The sequence below is a fragment of the Mustela erminea genome, chromosome 6 (genome assembly GCF_009829155.1).
Source record: "Mustela erminea isolate mMusErm1 chromosome 6, mMusErm1.Pri, whole genome shotgun sequence".
NCBI classification, from domain to species: domain Eukaryota; kingdom Metazoa; phylum Chordata; class Mammalia; order Carnivora; family Mustelidae; genus Mustela; species Mustela erminea.
Window position 1 is genome coordinate 2699290 of NC_045619.1, and position 18365 is coordinate 2717654.

Sequence of the window (18365 nt, forward strand, 5' to 3'; positions counted from 1 at the left end):
GGGCTCTGGAGAGGACGGGGGAGAGGCCACACCACTGCTGACGCCCCCGTGGCACGCAATCCCCGGTTCTTCCTCAAACCCGCAGGTCCGGGCCTCCCAGCCCACGGCGTGCAGTCCGCCTTGCTGAGCCAGTCCTCACCCCGAACTGTCCCTCGTCCCAGCTCTAGGCCCGATCGTCACTTCGCAGGAGCTTTTTCCAGTAGGGAAGGAGCAGCCGCCCACAGGCCGCACCACACTGGGCAGTCCCTCCTCATAGAACTTCCCAGAAATCAAGATTCTATCTGTTACAAATTTAGAGCTCAGGGACCAAAATGTCGAGCAACTTTCTCTTCTCGCTCCAAGGACAATTCAGAATTTCACCTACAGAAGCGGGAGATGATGGCCCACGTCAGCCACTGTGTGGAGGCTGACAGGTGTCCCAAGGCCCCCAGCCGGAAGGTCACTCGTTCCCAGGAAGCACGTGGACCAGACTGGAGCCCCACACACCCCCGGCTGACGGTGCCGGAGCACCCCAGGCCTGGAGAGCAAAGGCGTCTTCCCCTTAGCGTCCCAGCCCTCAGTAAGCTCCGATAAAACCCAACCGGACTGAAATGTGAGGAAAGTCCCAGTCACTATGGACATTCTAGATACTTCTTTAAATACTCTTTCTGAATCCCCAGGACGCTGACGTTAGTGCCACTCTGGAAGCGTGGAGACACCCTCTCCCAGCGCCTCCCTGCGAGGTTTTCAGCAGTGAGCACGGTCCGGGTGACGCCTCTCGTTTCCAAAGCCTCGGGCAGCTGGCAGTGATCTATGCCTGCTCCCGCAGGAGGGCAGGCGTGAAAAGCTTATGACCTCAAATCTTAATGGGCTTATGAAAAAGTATGTTGTAAGGAGGCCTGCTTCTCCAGGTTTACTAGATTAACCCAATCCATCAGCTTCACCAGCACCTGACTCACGCCGAACCGGGCGGCCGCACCCTGAAAGTTCCGGAGCACTGCGGGGCTGTAACCCACCCCCACCCCCGTGCAGAGCTCCTGTAGGGGCCGCGCTCAAGGGGTGCTCTCCACCCCACGCAGGGGTGGCCGGTGACACTCCTAAAGTTACAGCACAGCCAGAAGCAGAGCTGGGAGAAGAGGGCCACAGGGAGCCCGGGACAAAGGATGGAAGCTGTGGGCGTGCCCCGGGCCAGGATTTACGTTCCTCTCCAACCACTAAGGCAGGTACAACCTGCAGACCAAGCCCAGGACACCGTGTAAGTGCACAGCAGCCAGCAGCCCTCACACACCTGCCCCTCCGGCCAGCCCCAGGGAACCGGCTCTGCAGCACCCCCGCCCCGCCACCACCCGCTCCTCCCTCCCAGCCACTGGGCCTCCCTCACCCAGGCTGCCGCCCAATACAAGGGTGCTGGGGGGGCCGACAAGGACAACTGACAAAACCTGTGTGCCAGGCCCCAGCACCCGCAACTCGGGACTTCCCGCAGCCGGGCTGGTAGGCAGGGAGGTCTGGCAATCAGCACAGGTGGGGCTAGTGGTCCAGGTTCCATGGGCAGACCTGCCTGAGTGGCCATGGTAACCAGCACCAAGGTCTTATACAGGCAGAAACCCAAACCTACAGATGCTAAGTCATCCTCTGGAAACAGAGCAGGGAGCACCCAGCCTGTGAACAAGACCGTGGACCCAGACCTGCTCCCCACCATCCAGAGCTCCCCACGGCCCGTGACCTCACTCTGCCCCGGCACCCAAACACCTGATGCAGCCGTGCCCACCACCCCTCCCGCGGGGCAGGCCGCGCCCACCTGCCCCACGAGCCTCCAAGCACGCTCTGCCTTCAGGCCAGACCGCACTCCTGCCCTTGGCCAGCACTTCCTGGCATCCGGATCTGGCTCCGGCCCGTCCTCAGCGCCAAGTCTGGCTGAAGTGTCCCCTGGTGAGCCTCCACAACACCCCCGGGCAGAGTGAGGAGCCCCAAGTCGCCACCTCGTCACCTCGGGCGCCTTCTGTAACGGCTGTCTATCCACCTCCCATGCCAGGCAGTGGACCTGTCAGGGCAGGGAGGCCACCTCAGGCACTTTGAGGGACCTAAGGCCTACATGGGGCCCCATACAGACCAGGGATCAAGTTGTAGAAGGTGGACACGTGGGTGGACGGACAGACGGATAGAGATCATGCCCAGACACACAGCCTTGGCACCAGGTCTGATCATACCCGGCATCCAGTGACTGCAAATCCAGCATCTTCTCGCCGGCTCCATGGGGACCCCCTGTGACCAGGCCACAGCTGTCCCCTGCCTGGAGCATGGCAGCAGCCCCCCGACCCTTCCTCCACACCCCGGGTCCTGCACACCTGCTGCCCACCCGCCCTCGTTGCCAGCAGCCTCCCTCCTGCTCCACACACTACTTGCTGGTCCCGTCCTGGCCGGGCCTCTCAGGACTCCTTCTCCAAGACTATCTGCTAGAAGCCTGCATCGCCAGGAGCAGAGCTCATTCGGGGACCTGCCATGGGCCCCCTGCCCACTGGCTTGGCTGCACCACACATCGTGGTGCACCTTCTTCAGCAGATGTATGTGGGCTGCCAGGCTCGCTCGCTGAGGTCAGGGCCCCCGTCACCCATCGCCGTGTCCCCAGGGCTGCGAGCAGGGCCAGGCCCGGAACACGTACTCGGCAAACATGCCTGGACTGAGGGATCAAGCTCTTCCCCAGAGATATGGCTGCGTCCTGCGACGCACAGAGAGGTCCCGCCTCTCACGACCTCTGCCGAGACCTCTGCAGAGACAGCAAAGGTGGCCCCCACTGAGCAGGAGGAAAGTGAAAACCTGCAGAGATTTCACCAGAAACGATGCAAAAGGAGCAGGTGCCAGGAGGCTGCGCAGCAAACTCCGCTGCATCCTGACCAAAGAGACCTGAGACGACGGGTCTGGACATACAGGGGCCCTCACCACTGCCCACGGCCCCCACCAATGCCACCAGGGGCTGTGGAATGCGGAGCCGGTCTCACCAAGGGCCCAGCCCGCCCATGAGACCCCAGAGGAGCTGGGTGTGCCGTGGCTCTGCTGCGGGACCTGAGAAGGCAGTAAGCGAGGCCAGCGCCCCTTCCTCTGCCTTCCCCACCCCGTGGCACAGCGGGGCCACGGCCCACGGCCCCACCACCACACACGTGTCAGAGACGTGGACTCACAGTGGCAGCCCGGCGGCTGGACGCTGCCCGGAGCGATGCAGGCCCAGAGCCCATTCTCACCTGTGCAGGGCACAGGAGCCCCGGCGTGCCTGCAGGAAGCAGGTGCATCACGATGGGGCGCCCGTGAGGCAAGCAGGGCGTTAGGCAAGTCCCGAGGCTCTGTGCTCCCTGGAGTCCATGGGGACTGACGGGCCCTGCCCCGGAACAGTGGCCAGTCCGCGACACAGCGGGCCCTCGCACCACTCCCCCGAACACGTGTGCACCAGGGGCCTGGGCTGCCAGCCTCGCACAGCAGCACAGCATGTTCTGAGCGTCGCAGCGCGGCAGCCTGGCCGCAGGAGGTCATGACCTAAGCAGATGGCGTGCGAACGACCAGATGCAAGGATGAGCCCTGCGGTCCGTCCCCTGTGATTCCCCACCGGCCCCGTGAAGAGCGGGACTGAAGACACTCTTGGGGTATGGAGAATGATAGTGTCGTAATTAGAATTCAGGTGGCCTTTGGATAACGCGAGGAAGGAATTCAATAAATGCCTTAAGCCAAATGAAGTCATCCTGCAACACTCACCTGGCAGCAGGAGATCTGTCCTCTTCTTACAACAAAACGGCAGGCTAAGGAAGCGTGAGGCCTCCAAGGGCTCCGTCGCACCATCCCCATTGACCAAGGCCATCCCGAGCATCAGGACACAGGTGGAAGGTGGCACTCATCAGAACGCACCCGAGGGCCAGACCCGCAGCAGCTCGCTCCCCCAGCTCGCTCCCCAAAGACCAAGCAGTGAGGCCAGCTCCCCGGCCGGAGCCCCGACCGTGCCCCGGGGACCCGGCTCTTCCATTTCTCTTCGGAAAGCAGTACGTGGTCTTCGTTTCAGGACGGCCCCTGGCGGCACACTCACTTCCCAATCAGCCTCGGAGGACCCTGGGGAGGAAGGGGCCCCAACCTGTGGCCATGTCCCTGCCACCCAGCGAGCTTTGCCCACTGCGCCAACAGCAAGCTCCATGAGCTTGGCAGTGCCCAGGACTGCCCACTGCGCAGCCAGCAACCAGCCCTTCACTCCCCTTCCAGCCCCACCCCCTCGCCCCTTCACAGCCACACTACCCGGAAGATGGGAGGGGGGTCACCTCAACACAAGCTGAGGTCAGCCCACCCCACCCGAAGCACACCTCTCTACGGCCGTGAGCGGCCAGGGCACTGCTGCCCCAGTGCACACAGGCCTTCGGACGGAGCTGCCCGCTCCCCACCGTGACCTACTGACCCCGCCAGGCCTTCCCAGAGCTGCGCCCCACGTTTGGCAGCCACTCACCACGTGGCCTTCTTCAATTTAAATTTATATAAATTAGAACGAAAACGGCAGGTCCTCCGTCACACTTTTTCAACGTCGAATGAACCACAAGACGCCCATGGGCTGCCCCACCGGGCTCTCCCATCACCCTTGAACCTTCCACCGCGCGCACCGGTCCAGAATCCCTCCCCCTGGCTCCGTACGCGGCAGGGCTCCCCTCCACCCCTCGCACCCCGGCTGGGCCCCCTGCACCGTCACACACTTGCACACACACCCTGAGTCACTCCCATGTCCCGGCCATGGTGAGCTGCTGCCGTGAACACTGCAGGGGGCCGGGGGGGACGCCTCTGGAGATCCTGATCGCATTTTCTTGGAATAAAGAAGCCAATAAAGTTGCAGGTTCAACAGTGTACACGAAACTCAGCTGCATTTCTCCACCCTAACAGCGAGCTCCAGGGAACCATCCCACGGACAAGTGCCTCGGAAAGAACAAAATACTTAGTAAGTCCGGCCACGGAGGTGACAGGCCTGCATGCTGGAAACTAACACTGAAGAACAGAGCCGAGGACGAGACAAACCAGCAGAAAGTCGTCCTGTGCTCGTGGACGGGATGAATTAATACCGAGAAGGGCCCACACCACCCCAAGCCCCTCCAGACTCACCACGATCCCCATCAAAATCCCAACGACATTGTTTGCAGAGGCAGAAAAGCAAACCTTAAATCTGTATGGAGCCACTACAGACCCCAAGTAGCTAAAGCAATCCTGAGCGGATCGACGTTCTAACGGCATTTAGCACAAAGGAATTACAATCCAAAAACCTTGCCTCAGTCTCCGCCCTTGGGGAAATCTGCAGTTACCACCCCCTCTGGGCCTCTCTCCTCCCCACAAGGTCACGGGGAGGCAGAGCTCACCCCAGACCACGTCTCAAGGGTCAGGGACTCCTCGTCAATAAGGCACAAGGCACAGCCTCCCCAGCATCTCGGGAAGCCAAGCAGCCAGGCTCAGACACGGTGGCAGGTCCTGGGACAGAAGCTTCCCAGGAGGGGCTTCCACAGGCCTCCAGACTAAAGCACAGCCACGGGACGTGGAGCGGGAAAGGCAGCCAACAACCTGCCTCTGTGCCCTCTCAGGCCCCTGGTGCTGCGGGGAGAGGCCCGATGAGCAGGGGACAGTGCTCACTCCTGATACGCTGTGCCCTCTGTCCAAACCTGCTCTCCCTAGATGTTCACTGGGCTCCGTCCACCCTTCACCTCGGTCCCAGCTCGACCTTGACCAAGCTGGGACCCACCATCCCCAAACCCACAGGGAGAACGGCAGCTTCTGGTGCCCTCAGCCCTCCACAATGGCTGCTGCGGCCCCGGCCTGCACATCACCGCCTCAGCTCCCCTGGCACCAGGAGGACGGCAGGTCCATCGCCCTCGGGGATCTAGGTCTCGCTCTCGGTGTGGCAGGACAATCTGGGCACGGCACTTCCCTCACTCTCCCGCACGCGCAGCTCCCTGCTCCTCACTGTTTGCCCCACAGCTAATACCCAGCCTCACACACCTTGCCCTGGCCAGGGGCTCACTTCTCCGTGCTCCTGCGTCTGTCCCCCTGGGACGTGAGGGCACTCGCGGGAGGGAACTTCTGCTCCGCCGGAGGCTGAGGGCCGACACGCTGCTGTCCTCCCTCCACCGCCATCCCCCTGGGAGGAACAGACAGAGGGACAGCTCCAGCCGCGCCGCTGTGCAGGGACCACAGTGAAGGCAGAGGAGAAACTGGGGCCTGCCTCCGACGGGACCCTTGGCGGGGCTGCCCGCAGCCCCGAACCCGCCACCAGCACAGGACAGCAGGGTCCCTCCAGGCCCAAAGGCTGCATGTACCAGGTCAGCTTTCTCAAAGCCAGCAGTGGGGGGAGGCTGAGCTCACAGCATCACTGTCCAGTCATGGCAGTGGGGTGCCCCACCACCCCCTTCCTGCCAACTGCGTGTCTGCGCTCAGTGACCTGAGAGCAAAACCCGTGTGCCTTCTCACGGACACAGACCAAGAGGCTGGTGGGGGGGGAGGGGGCAGTCGGAGAGAGACTGGAAGGAAACGAGGCACGGCCTGGCTGACCAAGAGCCCCGACAGGTTCGGGACGGACGACCTCACGCCCACAGCCACAGACCAAGGGGGAAGGGAGCGAGCGCAGGGGCTCTCTCGCTGGAGGTCGTCACTAGCCAAGCGGTGGGGGAAGGACCAGAAGCAACCGTTTCCACAGTCTCGAGACGGGAAGCCGAGTCCTAGAGGCGGGCGTCGGCTCCCACGGCCAAGGCCCCCTAGGAGCTGGACTGCCCACCCGACTGTACGGCTTCAAACGAATGCAAAAGGTGCCTGGGAGCAGGAGCCGTCTCCCCGAAGCACGGGCCCCTGCTGGGCTGTTTGTGCCTGTCAAATGCCTGTTTTCACGCCTGTGGTGACACATCTCGTCCGTCTTCACGCCACTGCCTGCCTAGTCGGGAGCGGGGCCCGAGCAGCTGCTCTCCAAAGCCCTTTGTGGGCACACGCCCGCCAAGAACGTCACGGGGCCTCTGAGGGTTCCAGAGCGACTGGAAGCTGTGACGGCCCAGCTGGTAAACACCCCAGCCGAGGGGAGAGCGATCACCGAAGGCCATCCTGTGATTACCGCAGATTTTCATTGCCAAAAGATGTAATACAATTTCATGGTTACTTGGGCCTATAAAATAGAAATACCCCCAATTTTTAAGCTATGAAAAGGTTTATGGCCAGGGTACCATCAGTTCCAGAATGAGTCTGTGGTACAAATGAGTCGATTCACGACAAAATTTAATTTCAGGAAAATTAACGCAATAAAGATGCCACAACTGTGCTTAAAGTTTTAATACCCATTAGGAGTTGGAGGGAAGTGGTGCAGGACCACGGGCAGGTCCGATCTCCAGCTCCTCATGACACAGCGGGCTCCAGGCCTAATTTATTGGGGACGGGGACGGCATCACAAGCAACTGTGTCTAATGAGGGGGCCGGAGTCTTCAACAGCCTGACCCGTCACAAAGGGTGAGCGCTCCCATGTCCCGGGGCGGTAGTTTTGTTTCCTACGACAGAGACCCAGTGAGTAGCACCAGGCTGACAGGCGCCTTCAGCAACAGCCCAGGGCAGGCTTTGTGTCCCAGCAAATGTCAGTGGCCAGGAATTCTGTAACTGCCAGCCACGCAGAAGAGCAAAATCCAAGCGGCGGATAAGGACACGAGCAACGGAGTCACCCTGACTTCCGTAGCGTTGTCAGAATGAGCAAGGCACAAAAGAGGAAAGCAAAGTCAAAGCTTCAGAAGCTCGCACCCACGCGGGACCCATGGGCCACCCCCAGGACCAAAACCTTGGGCTACTGCGCTGGCCGACTCCCATGACCACAGCTCCCAGTGCGGCGCCGGCGGGCATGGGGGGCAGGCCGCACGGCAGCTGGAGCTCCTCACCCACAGGAAGGAGGCAGGTCCAGACCAAGGACTCCTTCGGTGCAGCGAAGGAAGGGCCCCTGGCCTCCCGCCACCGCATTCACGGGCACACACGTGCAAGGCTCCCACACAGGAGGCCAGCTCCGTGGCTGGGACCTACACCGCCGCCCGGCGCTCGTTTTCCCAGTCCAAAGCCCACTAGGGCCCGGCGCTCACGGCAGCCAAAGCCCTGCCTCCGGGAGCAAAGAAACCAGGCTCCGCAGGCCTCCCCTCCCGGTCCCACGTCAGGCTCCCGCGATCTGCGAGGGATGATGAGAAGCGGGCGTGGGAGCCCCGCGGCGCGGCCTCCGCGTCAGCAAACATCTTCAGCAAAATGAAAAGGTGCTAGAATAAGCAACGGGACACTCGAGGGAACAACGGTGGTTTGTTCCGGAAAACTCAATCTCCAGAAGAAATGAATTTCATCAAGAGCGGTGGAGAGGAGAAATTTCATATTGCACTGAACCTGTCAGTGACTTTTTAAAAAAAATCTTTATTACGAGTAACTCAAAGCAGTGACAACGTGTGAGCCCTGAGTGTGAATGTTTCTGGCAGCCGCGGCACCGACGTCCGTGAGTTACAAGCACCCCCCACCGCACCCCGAGGGCCCCGACTGAACGGACGCGGCTCGTGAGCCCCGGGGAAGGCGGCACCACGCGGCCACAACGAAGTCCAGCTACAGACACGACGACGGGACGCGCTTCTTGCCGGTGTCATGTCTACTCGGTGACAAGAACAGCAGAAAAGGACATGACCCGGGCAGAGCCGGCGCGGGGGGAGATGCCTCTCCCGCTGTACGTGTCCCCCAGGTGGGGACGGGGGCCGCGGGGGCCACGGGGCCGCTCACCTGGTAGGTGTCCCACAGGCGGACGGCGCAGCGCAGCGGCACTTCCCGCGTCAGCAGGTTGTTCATCCAGCGGAAGGCGAACTGCAGGTACCTCACCTCATGCTGCTCCAGGTGCCGGTGCACGGGCTCTGCGAGACACAAACACAGGCCCGAGGCCGTGAGCCAGAGCCCCACGCGGCCGCCCCCCATCTGCCCGCTCCAACCACCGGCCACGCAGGCAGCGTCCCCAGGGCACGGAGAGTTCAGCTGGACTCTTCTCTGGAAAGTGAGCGGCCGCGGTGGCCGCGACAGGAAGGGGCAAGGTAGGTCCGGGGCTGCGTGACCCGCTGGAGGTCCGGCCCCGCCTCAGCCCCAGTAATGGGGCGGCAGGACCACTGCTGCCTCACGAGTGAGAAACGGGCCTGCTCTGGGGCACGCGGGGAGCACTCGCTCCCGCCCAGGCCAAGTCCACCAGCCCCGGCTGCTGTCCCAGGAGGGGCTCGGACACGCAGGGAGAGCTCCCTGGCTCGCAAAATGACCTCAATTCCGCAGCTGCTCCCAGACCCAGCCAGCGAGAGGACAAGCGGAACGGGGCCCTGCGGTGCCTCCGGACCCCAGGTTTGGGGCTAGCCTCGGGACAGCAGGCCTCTCGGAAGAATCAAGCCTTATGAACCATCATTCCCCTGACGCGCGATCACCCAGCGGCCACGAACGTCTCCCCCCCATCCCGCTACAACAGGCGTAACTCTGCAGCGGAGGGCCCTGTGCTCCCTGCCCGGACCTCTCTGTCGAGTGCTCGGCAACCTGGGGGGCGGGCTCTGGAGCTCCATGAAGCTCCACAGTCTATAAATCCTGGAAGCAAAGATTCTGGGGCTCAGGTAACCCCACACCCACCCCGCCCCATGAGGATCCACTCCGCACTGTTTCGTAAGACAAGCAAGTACTGCCAAAGGGTCCTGACTTGGAGCCAGAACCTTCCCGTGCTGATGGAGCTTCATCAGGGCCCACCAAGCGCTGGGCAAAGCACCCCTTCTACACACATCTCTTCTGTGAGTTCCCAAGTTCCGTGCAAGGTCCTTCACTCTCGGGCTTACCTTCCCCTGCAAACAGCCCTGAGAAGTGAAAAAGTTTACAGGTTTTCCAGGTCTCCCAAATAAAAAAGTTCTAGAACTAATGAACAAAGGTTAGCGTTCTGCTGCTTACTGGTTTGTTTTGACTCGTGTTCCTCGTAACTCGCAGTACTGCTGAAACAGGCTTTCCTCACCACTAAGCACGGAGGAGGGGGCTGTGAGGGGCGGGAGGACCCCGTCCTGAGAACCTCAGCACCTTCCGGTCACTATGGCTGAAGCGGGAGTGCCTTGCGAGGTGCTCCGGCCACAGGAGAGGAAGGCGGGCCACAGAAAAGCTCTGGACGGCTCTGGGTCCCACGACTGGAGCCAGTTTCTTCACTGGCTCTGCTACAACACCCACACCCCCCAAACCACCGCTGTCCCCGGCCGGGCAGAGCACACATGCCTGGGCACCCTCCACGCGGCAGGCAGGGCAGGACACGTGTGGGCCGGGTGTGGGGCAGCAGCCGGGCCACGGGGTATGGCAGACCCGACAACACACTGTGAGGTCACTCACGATGAGGCAGGGACTAATGACATGGGGTGGAGAAGAACCAGGCTCGTCTCTGAGTCCTCGCAGCCGGGCGGGAGCAAGGTGCCAGAGAGGAGACTGGTGGGACCAGAAAGTATGAAGACCCAGAGGCCACCAGGTGTGCCACCTGCTGCCTTTTCAGGGACAAATGTAGGGACCAGGGGCTCTGGACACAGCACAGGGCAGGCTGGGCCCAGGGTGCTGAGTCCAGGAAGCAGGCAGAGACAGAAGGCCCGGCAGCGGGGCTCCTGTGGCTAGTGTCTGTTCCTCCCCCTAGAGGCAGGGGCCCCTCTCCCTGGAGGGGTGATTCGCACGCCAGGGGAGGGAGGTCTGTTCTGTTTTTGCTTGACTGAGAGGTTCTGGCCAAGCCCAAGCAAGTGTGAGGAAGACGGCTGTGTTCCTGCGTTACCAATCCTGTCTGTCCTCCCGTGAAAGCCTGAGGAGGAGAGCATCTCTGCGCAGGAGGGGCCGGCACGGAGCGTGACCGGGGAGCCACCTGCTACGAGGCCGCAGTCGGCCGGACGTAAACAGGGCCACACCGAGCAGTAGGAACAGATCGCCACCAGAAATCTGAACGCTAGTCTTACGCTAAAACCAAATAAATAAGCATTATGAAGTCAACGACCATCACTAATTTTTAGGATAAAGCCTAGGCTTTCAATGAGACCTCTTCTTTGCACTAGGGCCCCTGAGCTCGGTCTTCGGTGCCCCCGGCCCGCAGACCAGGGCCTGCCCCCTCCTCCTCGGGCAATGGGTGAACACAGGTGTGAGGCCCTAGGAGAAGTCAGGCCTGAGTGACCACCAGGGCCTGGGGAAGGACAAGGCCAGCCCAGGGCCAGGCTGGCCTGATAACAAGGTGCCGCAGGGGCGGACCTCAGTGGTTCCCACAGTGGGCTGGACAGGGCCCTCATCTCGGGGGCTTAGAACAAAGGTTCTCAGGCTCATCTCGACGTTATCAAAATTTTCAGGTGGGGTCTGAGAACCCATGTCAGCTCTCCGGAAGCTTCTGATGTGCTGGGAACCCCTCCCAGGGGCCCAAAGGGACCGAGGACAGGAGGACTCCAGCCCCTCACACAGGGTCCCCACTCCAGAAGTTCCGCGCGCGGGGCAGAGTGTAACCACAGGTGGGACCACACTGTGGTCTCTAATCACCTTATGTAGATTCTAATCAACATTCTTCTAATGTTCTTCTAATCAACTTATGTTTCATTAAATACAATTATTTTTCAATAAACTTAATTTTACCACAAAAGAGAAGTTTCCACTTGGCTCTACTGGCAGGTAAAGCAGCCAGGAGCCCGTCCTGGGCGCGGCGCTCGGCGGGCCACCCCCTGCAGCCGTCCCCAGCAGAAGTGAGACACACAGCTTTTCACAGACAGGAGACCCCTGTGTCACTGACCTGTCGGCTCAGGAGCAGTTAATGCCTCCAAGGGGTCCTCTCCAGATGCCGTGGAGGTCCCCCGAATGGCGCACACTTAGAGAACACTGGAATGCTCGTCCTCAGCCCTCCGTCCCCTAACACACTCCACGGGTGTCTCCCTCAGGCGGCAGCGGGTCCAGAACCGCCGGCATCACCCCCGCTCCAGCCTCCCCCAGGCCTCCCCCTCGACCTAGTCCCATGCCCAACACCTGGGCACATCCTCCACGTACCGTCAGCCCGCCCCTCGTCCGGCTGCTACAGACGCCTCCAGTCCAGCCTTTCTCACAGCATCCAGGGCCTCGCCTCTTAGGGGCCATGCCCGCCCGGGGCCGGCACCGTGGGCACGTCGCCCCTGAGCCTCCTGCCCGGACACCAGGTCCTCGCAAGCGTCTGTCAGACGGTGAGTAAGGGAAGAGCGCGTGAACGCATGGAGAAAATGCGTGACTGGCACCGGTGACGAGTAAAGCCCCCCGAGCCCAGGCTCCCTTCTCCGCCTCCGTTCCCCACAGTGCAATACGGAGGAGTGTTCCCGGCAATGAGAAGGGACACTGTGTTCTCTATGACAAACTGAAGAATGATTTCTAGGCTGTTATCCGCGCTGCGTAACTAAACCTCTGGAGAGTTCCGAGGGCTCCTGAGTGGCCCCTCCGTCCAGGGATGACCTTTGCCTGCTGCCCAAGAGCAGAAGCCCCACCAGCAGACGCCCAGCCCTTGCCCCGGCCCAGGGCACTGATACGAGTGCCCTGGTTAGTGTGAAGGTCAAATATGAGGACACCTGCAAACAGGCAGCTCAGAACGTTTCTGGTTTTACTGGAGAAGCCTCCTTCACAGGGGAGCAGAGTAACTTCCCTGCACACAGGTGGCAGCTTGGAGAAGAATAGGCTGGAGCAGGCAGACAGAGCCACTGCCTGCAAACAGCCCGGGGAGGACGGAGGCCAGCACAGGGCGGGCTCCCGGGCCAGGTGGCTGGCCCCGGCTGGAGGCTCCCGGTCCCACCGGTCACCCCCGCCTGCCGCTCCACAGGGACGGGTCGGCCGTGCCAGCGGCTTGTCCAAGGGCGCCGGACTGACCCCAGGGCTGCAGTGGGTCCGCAGCCTGGAGCCTCCCACGGCACAGTGGCCAGCCCACCCATCCCAGTGCAGTCACCCGTGGACCACGCACAGTCCCAACCCAGCAACGACAGCCGCAGGAGGGCCACATCTTCACAGTCGGGAAGGAAATGCTGACTCCGAGTTTCCTGATGCGGATTCAAGTCACGTCTCCACGGGACCAGGGCTTCCCATCCTCCGCCCCGGCCCAGTAACATGGTGGATTGTTAGCTGAAGGACCGTCACGCTGAGGGCCCCGAGGAGGGGGCGTCACCCAGGCTCACCCCGGGGTATCTCCAGCGGGTCTTCCCCTGGACCCTGGTCTCCTGCAGGACGGGGGACGCTGTCTGGGCCCACAGGCAGACGAGGAGCCCGGCCAAGGGCGCCATCTGCGCTCGGCCCGTCGCTTAGGGAGAAGGACGGCCAGGCCAGACTCTCGGGACGTGAGCAGGACGAAAGCTGGGACAGCGCGGCCGCCTGCATGAATTAAGGACAGAACAGCTGTGGCCTCCTCAGCCAGGCCCATGCTCTGCTCTGGCGCTTCCAGCCGGGGCAGGACAGCATCACCGGCTGATGAACGGGAATCAGCTCTAAAACCGCACTGGGACACAGGAGTCACATTTCTAATGTAAACTCATAAGCAAACAGATCTGGAAAATTAAACACCCGTTTCTGGAACATCTATCACTGCAGTAACCTAAGGAACCGTAAAAACTAAGTCTTTCTCTTCCACAGTGAGTCCCACCTGAGGCCCCAGCAGCAGGGGCCTGGGCACAGGTGAGTTCTCAGCCCCTCCCCGCGAGATGCGGACAGAGGCAGTTCCCATCTCAGACACGGCCGGAAGGAGCCCACTCCAGCCACAGCGTGATGACCGGCGCCCTCCTGAAGGGGCCAGGCCTACAGGACCCTGCCCCGGGGGCATGCACACCTGCTGCCCGTGCAGTGAGGCAGGCTGGGTAAAGTGTCCATGGATGCAGGCCAGGCCGTGGTGGCCTGGACACGGGACTCAGGGCTGCCCCCCTCCGTGTTCTCAAGGGACCCCACACTGCCACATGGCTGCAGGGCCTCGCCCTGTGTCTCTGGATATCAGCCCTGGGGGCGCAGCGACGGTCCTCTGCAGAGCAAGGCCTGGCCCAAGTGGGAAGGCACGGGCTGCGGCAATGGCCGAAAACCCGATGCCCCGCTGACACCACGAGGACACAGGCGAAGTCCTTGCAGAGCAAAGGCTCCTCGTCCATCAGCTCTTCCAGGGAAAATGTATCAGTGCCCCGGGCCCCACCCCCCGGCCCACATACCTGGGCTGCCTGCAAGACGATGCCACAGGGCAGACGAGGCCTGCGGCCTGCCCGCCAACAGCCGAGCAGCTGGGCGGACAGACAGAAAATTCAGCCTGAGTCTCACCGTTGTCTGTTTCACCGGAGAGGTGACCCTGCGTGCCCCACGTGCCGGCCTTCCGTGCCCGGTCGGGGTCTCGCGGCTTCTGAGAGGCGCTGAGAAGGCCAAGGCCACCCCCTCGCTGTCCCTGTGGCGGGGTGCTGAGCCCCAGGCGTAGCAGAGATGAGGTGCCCCACGGCCAGGCCGCGCCGGCACGCTCAGGCCACAAGAGCACCGTCGCACACGCTGACGTGGCTCCTCTGAAGGAGAGCGACAAGGTGGCCCCACCGGCCCCCAGACCCCTGCTCAGGGGCAAGACTCCAGGCGCGGCTGCCTCCTGTTTGGAATGTGTGGAAAATGGACGACTAAACTCAACACATTACTTTCAATTTATAGACGTCAGGGCTGCAAACGTATATGCTAAAAAGCTTCATTTTTCCTCTTTTGTAAGTAATTGTGAGCAGATGCTCTTCCGCTGATAAAGGTAATTTGGTTAGCAGTAATTCCGAAGTTGAAATTTTCCATCTCACTGGAAACAAGAAGGTGCGTATGATGAACGAGCAGGCAGATGTAATTATTGTCATCCTTCGGGTTGAAAGATTTTTTTCCCAAAACCCTCCACGGCGGGCTAGGGCACTGCCACTGTCCCAGAGTCCCCAGGAAGGTGCCTCTCACGTCAACACGCAGGAAGACCATAATATTTGCTGGACGCTTTTCTCAGCACTTTACACAGCAGATCTACAGACTGAAAATTCCACTGAAACATCTTGTCTTTTTGATTAAAAATAAAAATACATTATGCAAACACACTGTGTCCCAGGATTTATGCTAAAGAGGAAAAAAACACAGATCCCGTTGACTTGGCATAAAAAACACATACTGTTTATGCAGGGCAGGCGCCACTGAGATTTATTTGCCCAAAGAGAGAGCGTAATTGCTCACACTTAGCTACCTGACAAAGAAGACCGCTCAGAAGCCCTCCACAAAGCCAAGCACGGGCATGAATACCTCTCACTTCTGCCCGGCAAGGCCTGAATAGGCTGTGATTCGGGAGGAAGGTTTCAATTCTCTGTCAGTTAAAGAGATAAAAACAGAACAGAACGAGCCTCCTGACAGTGAACACGGGCCTCTCTGCAGCCGAGAAGCCTCCTGTCTGGGCTCGCCCACCCTCCCTGTCTGCAGGACCACAGCTGGAAAAGCATCAGGCCCACGTGGAGGCAGGGCCCAGCTGCATCCATGAGCCAGGGGACCCGGGCCTCACCATACCGGGGGCACAGGAGAAGGCCACCTGCATGAAGGGGAGGTCTAGGGCTCCCCACTACAGACACCTGCAGAGGTGCCCCGAAGGGACAAGGGGTCTGAGCCGGAAGAGGACGGGATAAGCAGACAGGGGAAGTGAAGCAGAGCAGAACCCGGGACCTCCAATTCCACTCTCAAGGCACGGGCCACTCCCCCGCAAACCCCGGCGGGCGAACAGTCTTGCCGGCCACACGGCAGGGGTAGCGAGGAGGCCTTGGCCTGAGCCCAGGCTGCTGGACTGCCTTCTCCCTCAGGCAGTGGGCAAGCCTACCAAGAGTGGGCCAGACATGAAGGAAGACTGCTGAGACCTCAGGTGGAGAGGAAAGCCTGGGTTCAAATCCCAGGTCAGCTCCTGGAACGTTCTCGTGGGCTCTCAGTGCCCTGTGGTCCTCCTCCCCTGAAAAGCCTGCTCCCTCACCGCACAGTCGCAGGAAGTCCCTGGCATGGCGGCAGCCACCACCAAGAAGGGGAGCCACTGCCCCGTGTGTGGCCAGAGGGCGTGGGTGGGATGCCAGGAAGGGCCTACCTGGGCCGGTCCTATAGCGCAGGTGCACAAGGGGAACTTGGTGAGGAAAATCTGACCGCACGGCGGGCCTGCCCTCAACGGCAGCTGACTGGTATTGCTATGCACAACGTGCTTCCGCAGGAAACCGTTTCCCTCATTAATATACGCTGCTGCATTTCAATAAGCATCTTCAAAAAAACATTTTTTACCTTAGAAATTGTAATGGAAATCAATAGGAAGTAAGATTTATTTAGACAATTTAACATCATCTTAGGAATGTGCTGACGGCGTAAGGAGGGAAAACCCAGCCCCCTGCCCCCAGGCTGCGCCAAGAACCCAGGATCCTGGCGGGTCCCACAGGGGACCATTCCACACCGTCATCCTCCGTGAGCAAGGAGGGGCTCACCGCAGCTCAGTGAGAAGCAGCCACCCTGGACCGCGTGCCTGGTCAGAGAGACCTCCTTGTTCCGTCACGAAGAATGGGGCCGGCCTTTGCCCCTTCCTCGAGGGAGGCTCTCAGTCCTGGGACTTCCCTCACGGCGGCCTGTCCCTCTTATGCTAACGAGGGAGCCCTGGTGAGTGCACCCTCAGCATGGTCGGATGGGGACCGGCTGGGACCCTCGGCTGCCAGCTGTCGGGGGGAGAGGAGCTGGAGACTGAGTGCAACACGGGGCCCGTGTGACGAGGCCCGATGCACCGGACACCAGACCCAGGAGAGCTTCCCGGCTGCTGGTGAGCACACGGATGCAGCGTGGCGCAGGGTGGGCTACACGCCCTGACTCCGTGGGGACAGGGGACCGCCGACAGGCCCAGACCCCTCCCACAACCCAAGCCCATGTCTCCCTTATTTTAGCTGGGCCTCCAGATCTGTACCCTTCACAGTAAAACCATCCTAAGTACAGTGCCTTCCTGAGCCCTGTGAGCCATTCCAGCGGATCACCGAACCTAAGGGAGCCACGGGAGCCGCTGAATTTATGGTATCTCGGACAGCAGTGCAGGCGGGCCTGGGGACCGTGCAGCTGGCGCCTGAAGGGGGGCAGTCTTCTGGCCTTGACCTGGGGGTCTGACACTGCTCTGAGGGGTTGGCGGCAGAACTGCACACCCACCGAGGGTACAAACAGAACACTCCTGCCACCATCCAAGGGCCTGAGGCTGTGATCTGGAAAGACGTTGAGGGCAGAGGTCACACTGCAAATACATTCTCCCAAGATAACTGCTCTGAGGCTGGTTGGAACATCAAGGTCATGCCATGCAACTGCTGTCTTTTTCCACACTGCCCTCAAGGGTGGGGGTGACAGTGGGTCACACCCACAAGCTGCTCACCAGTCCCCCCAGCCCCCTGGCAGGAGAGCCGAACAGGGTCAGTGCATGGCAGCAGGCAGTGGCAGGGAGCGGCAGGGCACAGTCAAGTGCAATCACTCTCAGGCCTCGGGTCACAGAGGCCACCATGTACTCAGGACCCAGGCGCTGGGAGCAAAATTAAGGCTCCGGCAGGACGTGAGAAAACAGCATCTATCTGACACCACGATACACTATCTTCCCATCTTTAGAGAGGTATCACTGCATATTTTTTTGACAGTAACATTATCTAAAATACAAGTTCTTCCAGAGCGGCGAGGTGTTAAATCACTCTCACTTCGCAGATGTGCTCACGAGCTTCTCAACCAATGCCTGTTTTCATATCAGAAAGCAACAACCAACCTGATTTATTAGAAAGGAGCGCAGATGACGGGCGACTTCCCGGGTACCGCAAGCACAGAGGTGCCGACAGCAGGACGGCCCGCCGCACACGTGCGCAGCAGCGGTGGCCGCCCAGGCCCTGGGGGCGGCAGCTGGACGCCATCCCAGATGGACAGGAGCAGGAGGGGCCTGGCCCTTGGGTCTCCCACCCAACACCCACACGGGCTTAGATGGGGACACACCAAGGGCACAGATGAAAAGGCCCCGCCGTGGGTGCCAAGATCTGATGGGCTAGAGGGGCAGCCAGGCCTGGTCTGCGCCAAGGCAGCAGTCAGCATCCCCCCCACCCTCAGGAAGGAGGGGGTGTCTGGGCTCAGCGAGCCACTGACGAGGGTGCACAGGCAACGGACCTGTGATGGTGGCGAGGAGAGCCAGGCAGGAGCGAGGGCCCTGCGGGGAAAGGCGGGGGGCTCTATGGCATTACCTGTCCTCCATGCATAAGTTTTCTGATTCCGTAGAACAAATAACCACCATCGATTTGTTATCCCACAGCCCCCACGGCTCTGAGTCCAAGCAGGCTGGCTGGGTCCTCCGCTCAGGGCTCTGCAGCTGCCATGAGGGCTGTGCTCTC

General features: G+C 61.0%; 1 protein-coding gene across 1 annotated transcript in view; it reads right to left on the reverse strand.

The window, feature by feature from the left end:
- Positions 1–18365, reverse strand: part of TBC1D22A (TBC1 domain family member 22A) — a 292897-nt gene that overhangs the window by 69894 nt on the left and 204638 nt on the right. The window contains 1 exon segment of the mRNA XM_032345894.1: positions 8749–8876. Within this exon segment, the coding sequence (XP_032201785.1) occupies positions 8749–8876 (128 nt within the window).